Source organism: Chelmon rostratus, chromosome 5, assembly GCF_017976325.1.
Source record: "Chelmon rostratus isolate fCheRos1 chromosome 5, fCheRos1.pri, whole genome shotgun sequence".
Lineage (NCBI taxonomy): Eukaryota > Metazoa > Chordata > Actinopteri > Chaetodontiformes > Chaetodontidae > Chelmon > Chelmon rostratus.
Window position 1 is genome coordinate 25,601,717 of NC_055662.1, and position 15,427 is coordinate 25,617,143.

Sequence of the window (15,427 nt, forward strand, 5' to 3'; positions counted from 1 at the left end):
TGTATTCATCGGCATCAGGCTACATACACATACTTGCATATCCCATGCTTTCACTGCCTGCAGTAAGGAGCTCTGGCCTGTTAATAACACCTTTAAACATATTTCAAGAGCACTTTGTCATGCAATGCACATTAATTTAGCTTTCACTGAGTTTCATTCCAATTAAATTTTGCTGCACCATCATACTCTGCCGCCATCATTATACTGTGTGTGTGTGTGTAAAACATATCATATCCCTGTATTAATAACGAGTAATCTCGTCTATCGGACAAACCCTGAGTGTGGACTCAAAGGAAGCATTGCTCCTCGGCATTGTTAAAATCCCGCTTTCTGTGACAAGACAGACAGACCCTTACACCAACCATGACAGAAACCCAAGCGATAAGCTCTATAAACTAAAGCAGTTGGGTGTATAGTCCGGTCGTCGGTATACACACTACACAAAGCCTAAGAAGCACTTTGCCTTACAGACTTAAAATTGGGGTTAAAAAAATACAACCTAACTCTCGCGATAAGAGCTGCAGTGGCGCCAATAAACACTTTCCTCGGTGTACACACGCTGCTGTGTAGCTAGCTGTTGTTTCTTCAGTAAACTTTATTTAATGAACCCGTTTGAATCGCTAAATTTTTGTTTAAAGGTTCAACATAGAGTTTAAGTTTCGGCAAAGCTTCGGTATTTTGTAGGTTTACTTTTGTAGAGCAAAACATGTCGGACGCTTTGTCTGACGACGGCAGCGACATCAACCAAGATGACAGCCAGGAGGATGTTATGACCCCGGCGGAGCTGATCGCTAAACTGGAAGAAGTGAGCAGATATTAACACAATTATTCCGTTTTGACAGCGACGAGAAGTGTCGTTGACCTCCTGTAGTCCTTCGACAACATTCAACAGCCTCCTCACAGCTGTGTTCCTGTCTGTACTCGCAGGCTTGGCTGAATGAGAAGTTCTCACCGGAGCTGCTGGAAAACAAGTCGGAGGTGGTGGAGTGTGTGATGGAGCAGCTGACTCACATGGTGAAGTAACCGGGGGATACCTCCTGCACTGTGGGCCGTGTGTTCACAAACTCTCTGTCTAAATGTCACCAGGCGGTGCATCCTGGGTGGTTTCATTTCTGATTAAACTGCAGTGGTGGAAGAAGTATTCAGGTCCTTTACTCCAACAGATGTAGTAATATGTGTCACAGACAAAATTATTAGTAGCAAAATGTACATAAAATATTTAAAAACTGGCTTTTGTGAGTCTTGTGCTGCTTCTGTTGGGCAGTACAAAGTACAAGTAAAAAGCACATTATTTCCCTCTGAAATGTGGAAATGAAAGTGGGATGAATTTGAAATACTCAAGTAATCAAAGTTTGTACGTAGTTGCGTCCCTTCTCAGTTTAACTGTCACTTATTTAGTCTGTAAATGTTAGAAAATAGTAAAAACTGTCCATAACCTTTTCCCAGAGCTCCAGGTGACGTGCAGCGACAAATATTTTAGAAGCTGAAACCAGCAAATGTACGAGTTAAGGTGCTCAATAAATGATTAAGACATCAATTAAATAAAATCACCCTAAATTATAAGGACACCTGCTTGCTTTGCTGGTGATTTTGAAGGGGAAAAAAAGTTGTATTATTTTGAGAAAATGTTCTAATGTTTTGAAAATAAAGTTGTAATATCGTGAGAATAAAGTCCATCTTAAATTTCTGTAAAAAAAAAGCTCAGATTTCGATAGTCTGTCATAGTGAACATATGAGAACAGTCTGTCTTTAATGTGTCCAATGAGCGATGCTGACCTGAACATACAGGTTTCACCAATAAGCACCAGATGAAACCAGCTACATGGTGTTTTGAAGCAGCAGCTGGAATTGGCAGCGGGGACCTGGTTTTCTCCAGACAGCTGAGACCAGAGCTCATTCATGGCAACACAATGTGATAAAAGCTCAGTGGGCTTTATGTAAATGAATAGAAAGGCAGCAAAAATCCACCTGTCCTGTTGTCTGCTGTGTGTAAACACTGATCGATTACTGACATTTTCTAGACCAAATCACTAATCAATTAATTGTGAAAATTATCAGCACATTCATCAATAGTGTAAATAATATCTGAAGCTGTTGCATATCAGAGTGACTTTGCAATACTGCTGTTGGAAATCCCAGTACCAGATCCAGCTGTGACAGAGGTGGAACTATGCACTTACATATTCAGTCAGTGTACAATGAATGAATTCTAGTAACACGCTCATGTTCTAACATATTCCAAATCAGTTGTTTTTCTCTCATTGTAAGTCACCCTGAATAATGAAAACATGTTTATTCCTGACAGTGTCCTGACCTTTCCTCCAACAGGAAGCCAACTTGCAGCGGGTGAAGAAAGGTGACGCGAAGGCCAGCATCCATCGCATGGAGATCGACAGGATTCGCTTTGTACTCAGCAGCTACCTGCGCTCTCGTCTGCAGAAGGTCAGTCAGGTCGGCGGTACAGCATGCAAATAAAGCTCTCGTCTCTCACTGTGGCCGCTGTTGAAATCTCCTGATGTTTGTGTCTAGATTGAAAAGTTTTTCCCACATGTCCTGGAGAGAGAAAAGTCTCGAGGGGATGGAGAGCCGTCGCTGCTTTCGCCCGAGGAGTTTGCCTTTGCCAAAGAGTGAGTGTACTAGAATAATGTCAGAGCTGTTCGTGTCAATGTTTTTGGTGATACTTTGGGTAAAATTACACATTCATCTGGCACACAGGTACTACGCTAACACAGAGACCTATCTGAGGGCTGTAGCGCTGAAGCGCATGCCCCCCAACCTGCAGACAGTGGACATGCTCAAAGCAGGTGAAATCTCTTATTCTCTCTATTTTTACGTCACAGGCTGTCTTTATGTGTCTTCAGTCTTGGATGACCCTTGCCCGAAAAACTGCCATTAGCATGCTCTGGCCAATGGTGGCATTTGCTCTGACATTTTCACTAACCGTGGCACTAAATCCCATGTGTTGTAATGAAATCGCAGTGCCCGAGCCCTGCTTGGACTCCTTTGTGTTTCTGCGGGTGAAGGAGAGACAGGAAAACATCTTGGTGGAGCCTGAAACAGATGATCAGAGGTACATTTCATCCAAATTTCACTTGAATTGTTATTCTCAAGTTCCACTAGGTGGCAGTGTTGAATTTTCACATTCAGTAATGTTATATTTTTCTGCATAGGCACTGAAACAACTGATGTTATCTCCACTCTTGTCTCTTCTTTCAGGGAGTATGTTGTGGATCTTGAAGAGGGCTCTCAGCATCTAATGCGCTATCGAACTATAGCACCACTTGTCTCGAGTGGAGCTGTGCAGTTGATATGAATGCCAAGGTAAGTCACAGTGAGTTCAACTGTGTCATCCTCCTCATTAACTCAATACTGCCCTCACACCCTCTTGTGCAGACATCTGCTAATTCATTTCTGCAGATCTTACATAAGCAACTGCTTTGCAGTGACATCTGGATTTATTTTTAGCTCTTTTTTTTGCAGTGTTCATTGTCTCTTAGTAACAGATTATGGAAGGGAAAGTACCTCTTTTCAGAACCACAGTATGTTTATACTAAGGCAGACTTGTCCTTTAACTGAAGTGCAGTTGAATACAGTTAACACATGGTACTTTTTATGTTGCAGGTTGGTTTTGATGTTTTTGGCTCCAGGCGGTCAGAAAATGAGCAATGCCTATTTTTGCCACGTGGCAGTGAAGAGAAGGATCAACCTGCAGAGATTACATCTGGAAAGGCACACATCTTTGTCACGGTTTCAGGACTAAGGACTAACTTGTGGGATGCAAACACAGACGGTTGTTGCACCGTGTCTGCAAATCACAACTGACACTGTGAGAAGTGCACGCTGAAGAACGAGCCCTGTTCACCAAAGCAGCTTTTGCAGTGCTGTGGTGTTATTTTTGGATCTTTTTAATCATGTCACAACATAAGTTTGGTTACATAATTATAATGTATTCTGGTGTGTTGGTGTTTGTGAGACTGCAAAATACAAATCTAGTTACTTTATCCAGATGACTCACATTATTGGCCTCTTTCCTCTGCTGCTCAATAACAAGATGCATCAAATGACCCGAAGGTGAAATTTCATCGGCTCACTTGGCATCATAGTGCATATCATCCCAAGGTGCATGTGCTGGTGTGGGTGTATGTTGAAAGAACACTGTGTCTTTTGGTTGTCATATTTTAATGCCATTCACCCTTAAATGAATATGCATCACTGTCGTTATAAATGTTAGAAATCCAGTTTCTGTTCAGGTAACCTCTGTGCATCTTTGCACCTTTGCTATCAAATCTAGCAATTGTGTGTTACTTGTGTTTATGGTCTGTGTGAATACTTGATTCGGATTCGGCTGCAGAGTGTCCATTAATTTCTGATAATAAACAGCTAATAAGTAGTTCTAGTGAATTGTTCTAAATTAATACACTGGCTGAGTACAAATGAGGAGCCATAGTAACGCCGTCAACGCCTCTATTTGCAATTTATTGCAACACGTTAACGTCGAGGGACATGTTTCTTTCTGTGTTTTTTGATTGATGAAAATTAATTTGACAAGCCCATGACTACAACATGAAAAAGCTCGAAAATGCGAAAATATTAATGATAGTATGTATTTCGGGACAATGACGTCTTGTTAAACACAGTCATATTATATACATACACGACACGTAACACATCACGCGTTTTCTTGACCTTGACTCTTGCTAGCTTGATGTTGGCTGTCAGGCTCATAGCTGAGCTGACTAGAAATATCGTATCTAAGGTTCGTCCTATTTGCTGGAGTGGTGAACAATGTTTCCATTGTGTAAGGAGTTAATGGCATTGTAGTAATTATTCAAGGTATTAGTCAAAGCCTCTAGTTTTAAGGGAAACTCAGTTACTAAATTCAGATAAAAACAAATGAATGGTCTATTTTTTTCTTTGGCAGGTGTCAGCAGGATAATGCCCTTTGAGGCGTCCATTATCAGGAATTAATGGACACCTCGTTTTCTGTTTAACCCTGATAACGGACACCTCGTCAGGCATTACCAGTTCAACACCGCTCTGCTTCACAGGTTTAAAGTTTGTTTTGATTGTGTTTTAGCCTAAAAGGATGTGGAACATCGTCTCCTCTGAGACATGATTGTTGTAATAGCATTGTTATGTAAGCGTTTCAGAGGGAGCAATCAGTGCTTATTGTTTGCCCCCACACAAATTGCCCAGCAATTGGAACTAATAAGGGACTGAGGGAGCGTGGGCTTCACAAAACTGAACCACTGGCCTGGTCAGCTGACTGTCTGCACTGTGCTGCACTGCTGATCCACTGAATGTGAAGACCTATAGATCAGTGCCATTGGGAGATTGGCTTGGACACCTGGTAAGACAGAGAGGCATTTAGAGAACATGTTTACCGTAAATGTTAGAAAATGAAAGCAGGGTTGTCTCAAACCTTGAAAATATTGATTTGAGAAGAATAAAAAGTTTTGTAAATAACAGTGGTTACGAAAGCATTTGATTTTATATGTGCAGCACCCAAAAACATCATTTACCTCAGTCAGCTGTACATGCAATGTCAGAAATAGTCGAATCTTAATCAGTATAACTCCTTGCATACAAGCTGTCAAAATGTCCTTCAGTTTGGTGTCCAAATACATCCCAGGCGTTCCATATGTGGTACACTGTTTCATGTAACTCAGTATGTACATGCTTGGATTAATTCCTGAACAACGTCATAAGCATGCTGGGAGTTGTTTGTAATCCGGCCCTCCTCGGCTTCACACACTGATGGACTGTGGGGCAGACATTCCTCTTCAGGACAAGAGCCAGCCTGTACAGGACTTGGATCCAGGCCCGGCCTCAGCGGGATCTGTGTCCATTGACATGTCTGAGAATAGAGCCGGGGATGATTTGAATAGTTTCCACAGTGCAGAGTAGAATTACATACAGACCTGCATGTACTTAACCCCCCCATCAGCAGTGGACAACACAGTTCTGAGGTGACAATACAGAGACAACATGCTGAGTATTTACCTGATGGTGGGTTCAACCGAAGTAGCACATTAGTTAAATATAAGGAATGGTGCTGTAAATGCATCAATATTACACGCAGGTGTGAACCAACAGTAGAAGAAGTGAAAACCACAGGACTTAGCTGATTGGTCAGGAGAGTAGAGAGGGTGGGGTATACAACATGACATCTTCACGAGGGGGTATAAATAGGAGCCTGTGCCAGACTCCAGCAGGAAAAGTGAGACTTCAGATGACAGCTTGCTGCTCGTTTGAGTCTGTAAGTAAGATTTTAAGAAATACCTGAAACTCCTCAGAGGTTTTGTTGTGAGTTTATAATCCCAGAATTCACACACATGTTTCATGTATAACAGATATTCCTATTTTTTCTTGTTTTCTAGATCTCCAGCCAGACACTGAGGATCATTTTCTGATCACTCAACACCAGACTGCCAGTATGGAGATGTCCAGTACAATGTAAGCGCTTGATGCAAACTAAGTGTGCGGTGATTCTGCGGCAGTGGGGTGCATTATCCTGCATCACTACTTTAATTTGATTTGGAATTAATCTTGTGATGCATCCCTTAATGCAGCTCACAGCCCAGCGACAGCACAGCTACACTATATGCAACACTGAATCAGGCTTGTAGGGCAGCAGCCTTTACTGAAATCGCTGTTAATCTCTTGAAAGTGTCCTGCCAGTGGTTGGCCTCAGGTCGACGGCCCAGTCAGCTGGACTCGAAGAGATCGCTGTCAGGCTGTGTCTGAACCAGCGGAAGCAACTGTGTCCTCATGTTTGGGTTCCCATCCTGAAGCCCCAGCGGCCCTGCATCCGTCCTCCAGCTTCAGATCAGCTGCCCTCTGACCTCCTGAGCCAAACCTATCTCACCTACCCTCTCCCGTTTTTCGTGGACGTCTTGGACGATGATGAGGTTTTGCTCCCAATCAAGAACAAACGCGTGGTTTTCGCTGACTCGCAGGGATTGTCTCTAACGGCCGTGCGAGTGTTTTCTGATGAAGAGGAGCAGTCTGACCTCGACCTGCTGCCGTCGCTGCAGGGTTTAGGGAGGATGACAGAGGATGGCTACAGCTGCACCGTCAGCACCTGCTGCCCAGGAACACAGCTCAAACTGGGCTTCCCGCAGCCCTCTGCAGATTTCCAGGCCTTCCGTTCCAAGCTGGCAAAGAGCATGGTCATCCTGGAGAACTGCAGCGTTAATGAGCAGGCCCTCAAAGGCACCGTCCGAGTCAGGAACATCAGTTTCCAGAAAGACGTGCGTGTTCGCATCACCTTTGACTCATGGCAGAGCTATAGAGATGTGCCCTGCACATACCTGCAGAAACGTTTCGGAGGACCTCAGACTGACATCTTTGAATTTGACATTGCTATTCCTAAAGTGCTAGATGCCAAAAGGAAGGTAGAATTCTGTCTAAGTTATTTACCAGGTGGGCAGAGCGAGCCTTTCTGGGACAATAACAACGGACAGAATTACAGCATTGCCGTGTGTGTGAGCTCACATCTCTGTCGCGGGAAGAATCTAAGTGAAAGGGCATGACGCGCTGAGCCTAGAAATGATCCCGAGCTTTCTCATTCGTAACACATCAGACCCGGGGAAAGACGAGGTGGATATTTTTTTATTACGCTTGCATTGTTTTCACTTTGAATTGGACATCTCAGTAACATCTTTGGATAAAAAAAGTCTTAAAACATGTCAGTTTTGTTGCATTCAGTTTTTCTTTTCCAGCTTTCTTTCACATTCAGCATCAAATGGGTGTTCCAGGCCACTCACCAACACATATATTACTGTTACTTATAACAGGGAGGGGATCCCTTTCACATGGGGCATTTGTGGGATTCCCATATAGGTCAGAGATTACGAGGCAGGGACAAACAGAAACCCCATAGCAAGAGAGAGGCTATTCTTAGCTCAGCACAGTTAGAGAGTCAGGACTCGCTGTCACCAACTGATTGCAGGGAACTTTGTGATACCATCTTCCACATTACCTTTATCCTAAAACCCCAACACACTGAATGGCCCCTTGTTCAGTGTCACACTTTCCTGGCGTGCAACATTTAGATTCTGTCTAATTAGGAACATCAGAAGTCTTTTTTTTAAAGACAAAAAACATGTGGCAGTGACTTTGTAGAGAGAAGAAGTAAAAATACTGTGTTTGTGTTTAAAACCAATGACTGATACAACCAGTGAGAAATCACATTAAACATGTAGTCCAGCTTAAAAAACAATGAAATCAAACACATCTTACAGGGGGGAAAAAACATTTTTGAAAAAGATATTCAGAAAATGCCACAAAGACACCAGAGCGCACAGATGACTCTCGACAAATAAGGAGCAGGGAGTTTGTCCGGTCTTCTAAAGCCTATCGTGTCTTCAGTTATGTTTTGTTCAGCAGTCATGGATGGATGTTTGCCGGATTTCCAGCTGTGATCAAGATGAAGTCAGGTGGTGCATATTGTGAAAGTTGTCTATTTAATACTCGCTATTCTAGTCCAGGCAGGAGGGAAGAGGGACAGCAGCATGCACGCACCCCGAGAGGTGGGCTGTTTCCACTGTGTCCTGACCTACACGCGGTGGGCTCGACCATTTCATTTCGTGTGTCTGTCAGTGTTGTATTCTCACGCACGCCCAGGTCTGTCCTCAGCGTCCCACACTGATGTTGCACACCTTGCAGCTGGGGTCTTTCTTGGCGTTGGCCGTGGTCAGACTCTTGAGCTGGTGGTGCCCGCTGATCTGCTCCACAGTGCCCTGGTCCAGGTGTACCGGCTCTGTGAAAAGCACCTCGAGGATGACGTCGCTGGCGTGGCAGTACAGAGGCTCCTCCCCCGGCCTCTGGGGGTCCGTGTAGGTCAGGAAGGGGTTGGAGGCCAAGTCCAGCATGGGGAGGCGGGTGCGACAGAAGGTATCTCCCTCTGAGCCAACGGGGGCCAGCACCAGCACCACGTAGTGGTAGGCTGTGTACATACAGTAGAAGTCTGCAAAGTACAGGCTGATGTTGGGGTTCAGCAGGTGACCGGCTGGGATCTGGAAACGCAGAGGGCCGTAAGGGGAGTCTTTGGGAGGGAGGCCTGTATCAAACTCTGTGTTGCAGCTGAAGAAGACTCCGTGCAGTTTGGCGTTGATCGGAGAACCGTGACTCCCACTGCAGTCTTTTAGGGCTGGACGCATCAGGCCTCCACATTCCCCTCTAATCCGAGATATGAAGACATAAAACAGTGTTACACTTGAAGGAATAATTAGACATTTTGGGGGATATTCCCATGTTTGTAAGATAAATAAGAAGCCACAATGAGCAGGTGGTTAGCTTAGCTTAGCACAAAGACTGTAAACAGGGGGAAACAGCTTGCCTGGCTCTGTCCAAACGTGACAAAATCAGCACCACTGAAGTTTCTGTAATTAATACAAAACAGCAGGTAATGTGGGAGATTGTGTCTTGGCCAGGTGCAGTCATTTCCAGGAGTCTTGTTGCAGTGCCAGACAACCAGTCCGGAGATTCCTTTTCCTGGTCCCAGCCGAGAGAGAGAGTCCGGCACATAACTCCCCATGAAACCACAACATGGTCATTTTACACTGTCTTCATCCAAATTAACAAACAACATCTAACATGTGAATCAGTGAGCTATAGAGCTGCGACTAAGTGCATTTTGTTACCTTTGGACCGAGCCAGGGTAGCTGTCGCTATGTTTCAATCTAAGTTAAGCTAATCAAGCAGCTTCCTATTTGCCATGCAAACATGACTGTGGTGGGCTATTGATCTTCTTATTTAACTCTCAGCAAGAAAGCAAAGAAGCATTTGCCACTTTTCCACTGATCGGTGCTGGAATTGCTTTAGGTATACAAGGAAGAGATAAGAATGGGGCACTGACCTGACGTAGTCAAAGTAGTCTGGGTGCTGGTTGCGATAAAACACAGAGAATTTCAGCAGCCTCCCTGCAGAGCCTTTCGCCTTGTCAAGAAGCTGCTGCAGGTGTTCCATGGCGTAGTCTGCAAAGTTGAAAAGAGTTTTCAAAAAATCCACACTACTTTGAAATGCTAATGACTTCTCTGTGCTGAGGCACAATTGTTTTTTTAGCCACTTCTGCACGCTGCAGTTCTCTGTCCTTATCTGGTGCTGCTTTACTTACAGCTCCCAAACCCTATATCATACATTATCAGTGTTACTTCAGCTATCAGGCATGTGTGTCATACCCCCGGTGCAGAACTCCACCACCTGGCTCCACTCGGACACCAGGTAGTCACCATCTGGCTGTCGGACAGCAGTTTGGACAGCAACACAGTACTCCGTCCGCGGGCTGAGGAACCAGTGTCCCCTCACCGCCATGGGAAGAGGCACAGCCTTGGCCACCAGCTTGGTTGGCACATCCTGGAGGACAAAGCAGGAAGGAGTTGATATCAGGGGCAGGATGCAAGGCTGTAACAGGCTGCTTTGTGTTTAATTTACATTTCAAAGCAAATGTTAATGCAATTGTTGAATCAACCATTTGGCTCCATAAACTCTGCTGTATTTGCATGATATTCCACTTCAAACCTGAGCTGCTGTAACTAGGATACAGCAAATCAAATCAGCGGCTTTGTTTTGGCCAAGGCCTCGACGAAGCACGGCTAATTAGCGCGGGCTCAGGGGCCCATATATCCATGGCAACATCTCTGATGCAAGTTTGTTTGTGCCACCTCGCGTATCAGAGAGTGAGAACACATCTTCCGCTCAGGAGCAACGAACTCCCTCCTTCCTCTGCTTTGACTTCACAAAAGCACTTTTTCAGATGTTGAATACCAGCTGCTACAGTAGCCCATAATTACAGTCAGTTGGCTGTTTTGCATCTGAAACGAAGGGAGACCATAAATGTTAGGCTTCAGGTACTGGAGCTAAATTTAGACGCTAAATTGATCATTCAAGTACTAGCTTCATGATATTGTGCTGATTCAACCTGTGTAAAAAAAAAAAAAAAAAAAGGTAAATTCTTTCCTTTAGCAATATTTGAATAGGAGCAAGAGTTTGTGGCCACGCTAGCTGAGCTAAATGCTAATGCAACAACCTCACAATTAAAATGCTAACGTGATGATGTCAAGTAGTTATATTATAGTTTAACTTTTCATGGCAGCCCATCCTATAGTAAGATATTTCACTAAACCCCAAGAATATCAAATTCATGGTGGCGCTGGAGGTAAAGTCAGAGGATCAACAAAGTCACAAGTACTTTATCAACTTGGGTACCATGAATGTCAGTATGGAATTCATGGCAATCCATCAAACAGTTGTTTAGATATTTTAGTCTGGACCAAACAAACCAACAGACTGGATTTGCCATCCCTTGAGCCATGCCTGAATAAAAACTAATCGGTAAACATCTGCATATCAACTGAAAATACATGTTGTGCGTGCTAGAGATGCAGTTGATCTGCACATCTGGGGACAGCAGATGGAAAGTAGCTGGTAGCTAAATGCAGTACCAAGCATCTCCCCGCTGTCTGAAATTAATCGTTTCTGACGTGTCTATTTATTAAAAAAAAAAGAAAGAAAGATAAACTGCTACATTGCTGCCTTATGTCTGCGCAATTTGTTAACATTAAAACTGTTCTGTGCCGCACATGAGTTTGTCAGTTTCTGTCCACTTTAAGAGGAAACAATGTACGAGTGAGTCACTGGCCTGAAGCTGTTGACTGCACTCATTTTCCTTTTTCGCCCGTATTCGAAGTGACTGAAAGGGCGCAACCGCTGTTTTCTGTGTTCAGAATATCATGAGGCAGTTAGACCCATCTGTTAACCCAACGAGACCTCAATAAAATGCACATTTTCCTGTCTCATTTCAGCTGTCCACTGCAGTACGAGGACATCTTCATCATTCCTGTGGGAAGAATTGATCTGTGTGAATCTGGAATATGAGCAGCAGACACACTGATGGGACAGACAGACACATCCAGGGGGAGGTTGGAGGAAAGTGGTGCAGCGGTTTCAGTTTGTCAGACCCTGTGTTTGAAGCGGTTGGGGTCCCTGCTCTCTTTGCGGCTCAGGTCAATGAAGAAGTGCGTGGCTCTGGCGGTGTCCTCGGGGGTCATATCCCACACGATGCGGAAGGAATCGCAGGTCACCTCGCAAATCTGGATGTTGCAGGGGGTGGAGAGAGGGGCGTCCATTTCTGTCGTCTGTCTTTAAAGCAGAAGATAAAAGAGAATGGTTAGACCGGAGCGTAATCTGGGACTGTAATACCAGTGCTGGAGAATGGCAACATCTGCTAAAAGAGATTAAGTTGTGTAACAAAGAGCTATAAAGTGGACACTACAGCAGTTCACAAACACCACAGCTGAATACACTTTAGACAGAATCCAATTAACCTTTCATTTAGGGATCTGTGTGCAGGTTTTTATTCACTGTCCTGCTCTTTTCTTCCCTCCTCCCCTCTTGTCTTGCCCTTAACTGACATTTCCCATCATTACACAACTCGATATGCTCCCAGCTGAGTGACTGGCCTCCGCTTTCCCCCGTGCCTTTCATAATCCACCTACAGCAGTCTCCCAGCAACCACACGTCTGCAGCCTCCCTCGGTCTTCTCCTGTAATTCTCAAGGTGGGGGTCACAAACAACAGCACTGCTGCACCTGTCAGCAGCAACTTCAACTAAAGGCAACTTTTTGAACACTCGTGTTGCCTCGCTGAAGTGCACGCCATTTCCAAAACAGCTGAGCAAGTGAACCGCTTGCAGCTCGGGGGAAATCTTCCAGCATCTTGGGCAGAAATAGAGGAGGTTTAAGTAGGTATCAGCTGCAGGTTGATGTATGATCATATTTCCTTTGTTGCCCATCAGTGGTTCGATCCAGGCTGCTGCGCGTGGCCCTGAGTGCTGGGCTGAGTTCGTGTTTGATTAGCTGTCACCTTCCCCCTCGTAAACTGATGGTCAGTCTCTGCAGCCTGCGCACAATGGTCATCTTCTTTTGCCCTCAGACTTAGTGCACATCTATTCCTCCATAGTGTGTTTTTGCAATCATCTCCTCTAACATCAAAACATTTTCTCTTTATGTCTCTGGAAATCCAGCATCTCAGCACCAGGAAAAAAAAACTTCATCTTCCCCTTATTAAAAGCCCTCTCACACTGAGCATATGCTAAATCACAGATGTGCCTGAGATAGCAGTTTAGTACAAACAATCATTACGTGTTCGTTTTGCTGCCTGTGTGATCCTGCAGATGCCTGCTGTAGCGTCACCGTCTGACTGTGAGGTCTGTTGAGGTGTTCTCCAGTCAGTTTGATGGACAGGCTGCAGCAGCTCATTAAAGCCTGTGAACTGTGAAATTTGTGCAGTAGCTCGTTCACGCCGGGGCCAGGGGGAAAGAGCTGCTGCCTCACGCACGTGTGTTTCCACACGTCTGTTTTCCAGCTGCCGTTCTCGTTTCTGCACCACGGTGTCTTTTCAGAGACAGAAACTGGGGCAAGAGGGAGATTCTCACAGGACGTGTCATCAAAGCGCCATGTCTCCGTGTGCGTTCCACTTTTGGGTCAACTACATGTGAATACAGTTCAAAAGCAGGTTTCCGTACCATTCACACAAATCCCGTCGACCTCATTTATAAACCAGCCCGAGAAAGGAAATGTGAACCAATTATCTCTGCTGCAAAACTCGCTTTGATAGCCAGCTGCTCCAAATCAGGCAACTGTGTCTAACGCATAATTATAACAGGGATGCACATTATCAATCATGATTTATCTCAGAGTGTGTATATTGAGCTGTTAGTGCTCAGTTACACTACAGAGATGTTGTTTCCTCTGTGAGACAGCATCATGAAAGAGCTGCTGCATTCATGCATATGGAGCAAGACACAGAAAGCAAGTCTGTGGTTCAAAGTCATTTTTCTACGTGCAGAGAGAAGACTTTAAAACACATTCAGATGGCAGCAGGGGGGGGGGAGACAAGGCACAATTTCCTCAGTACATTTTTAAACTAAAGGGGGTGAAATGGCCATTACACAGTATGAAACACTGAGGAATATTGTGTGAAGTTCAATAAAAAAGCTGTCATACAGAGATATTGTATGACTAATGCAGTTTGAGGCGCGGCACCCCTTTGCACAATTAAACCAAGCATTAAAATTTAGGGAAATGAGCTCCAGTCGTCAACGCTGCTGTATGAAATATCCTCACAGTCTCGTGTGAAACGGCACCGAAGGGATGTAATATAAGCCCAAAGTTGGCAATAAATCTGATTGCACTTACATCAACAGAACAACATGCATCAAACTCAACACTACACTACCATATTCATCTGACGTGATGAAAAGCCCCATCACAGCAGATTATTTCACTTCATACACTGAGAGTCCAACACCATTTATTCTCGGAGCACTTCACACATCTGTGAGTGGGCTGATTTAAAAGAATTTCTTACTTGTTTGAGGCTCAGGTTTACGATGGGAGAAGATCACAGCGGGGCTGGATTCTGTCTTTTTCCTCTTCTTCCTCCTCTTCCTCTTGCCTCCTCTGCTGCAGCTGATGATAGATCCCCCAGGAAAACTGATTAGGAGGTGAAACGAACACACAGGCTCCTCTCCCTCTCTTTCTTTTTCTCCTTCTCTCCGGTCTGATTCTCTCTCACTCTCTGTGTCACACAAACACACTACAACCCCCCCCGAACTCGCCATCTCCCTCCCTCACTCCCCCCTCCCAGTCTCATTCTCGCTGTGGGCTCTGAGGATGATGTTTACTTGACTCATATATGCAGCTACACGGGATGAATTCAAACCCTAAAAAATAAATAAATTTCCAACTGGAGTGTGACCACAGTGAGACAGTCAACCTCGTCAGCATCATGCTCTCACCAGCCAATCACACGCAACACACATCACTCGCTAGTAAATCTGCCCCGAGGCACAAAATCCACACACTCTAATGTAGACTGAACACTCAGCTGCTTGCATTCATGTCACCTCTCAGATGTGGAGACAGTATGGACACGAGGGCTGTGAGGACAGAAATGAAGCTTTTTTTTTTTTTTTTTTTACACACTCCACTGGCTAAAGAGATTATGCTGAGTGATGCCCCAGTAAATTACATAGAGCACCATCAAGACCTCAAAAAATATACATGTGCCAACTGTTATGCCATATGGACTAACTCCACAGGCCATCTCCCCCCAGCCCAGCCGGAGGCGAGGGATGCCACCACCTAAGTCCGGAGTAAGCAGATTTCCACTTGCATTCGTTTTCAGAGGGATGTTTTTGCACTCGTTCAACCTCAGGGGAGAACTTAATTTAGGATTTTGTTAGAGATTAAAGAGACCCTTCCCAGATTAATGGCTATAATCTGCTGCTAAAACAATGGATATGTGCATAGAATAAAGACAGATAACAAAGGGATAAACTGATAGTGAGAGTGCAGTCCCCTCACAAACACGTCATATTTGTATTTGAAAGCTGACAAAGATGTATTGCCATAATTCCACAG

The 15,427-nt window shown here is 44.6% G+C and overlaps 3 protein-coding genes across 3 annotated transcripts; 2 read left to right on the forward strand and 1 right to left on the reverse strand.

Moving 5' to 3' along the window:
- The first annotated feature begins 539 nt into the window (after positions 1 to 539).
- On the forward strand, positions 540 to 4,846 carry gins4 (GINS complex subunit 4 (Sld5 homolog)). Its single transcript, XM_041937490.1, has 8 exons — positions 540 to 805; positions 928 to 1,014; positions 2,329 to 2,442; positions 2,530 to 2,627; positions 2,716 to 2,804; positions 2,980 to 3,070; positions 3,217 to 3,321; positions 3,622 to 4,846. The coding sequence occupies exons 1-7, from the start codon at positions 707 to 709 to the stop codon at positions 3,311 to 3,313; spliced, it is 675 nt and encodes a 224-aa protein (XP_041793424.1). The 5' UTR covers positions 540 to 706; the 3' UTR covers positions 3,314 to 3,321; positions 3,622 to 4,846.
- A 1,278-nt stretch (positions 4,847 to 6,124) lies between these two features.
- On the forward strand, positions 6,125 to 7,650 carry zgc:77112 (uncharacterized protein LOC406459 homolog). The gene is made up of 3 exons (XM_041937840.1): positions 6,125 to 6,259; positions 6,381 to 6,456; positions 6,671 to 7,650. The coding sequence occupies exons 2-3, from the start codon at positions 6,437 to 6,439 to the stop codon at positions 7,533 to 7,535; spliced, it is 885 nt and encodes a 294-aa protein (XP_041793774.1). The 5' UTR covers positions 6,125 to 6,259; positions 6,381 to 6,436; the 3' UTR covers positions 7,536 to 7,650.
- Positions 7,651 to 8,319: 669 nt separating this feature from the next.
- LOC121607021 (phytanoyl-CoA hydroxylase-interacting protein) lies at positions 8,320 to 12,134 on the reverse strand. Its single transcript, XM_041937674.1, has 4 exons — positions 11,964 to 12,134; positions 10,185 to 10,359; positions 9,863 to 9,980; positions 8,320 to 9,183 (listed from the first exon to the last, which is right to left on the reverse strand). The coding sequence occupies exons 1-4, from the start codon at positions 12,129 to 12,131 to the stop codon at positions 8,637 to 8,639; spliced, it is 1,008 nt and encodes a 335-aa protein (XP_041793608.1). The 5' UTR covers positions 12,132 to 12,134; the 3' UTR covers positions 8,320 to 8,636.
- Between the last annotated feature and the right edge of the window lie 3,293 nt (positions 12,135 to 15,427).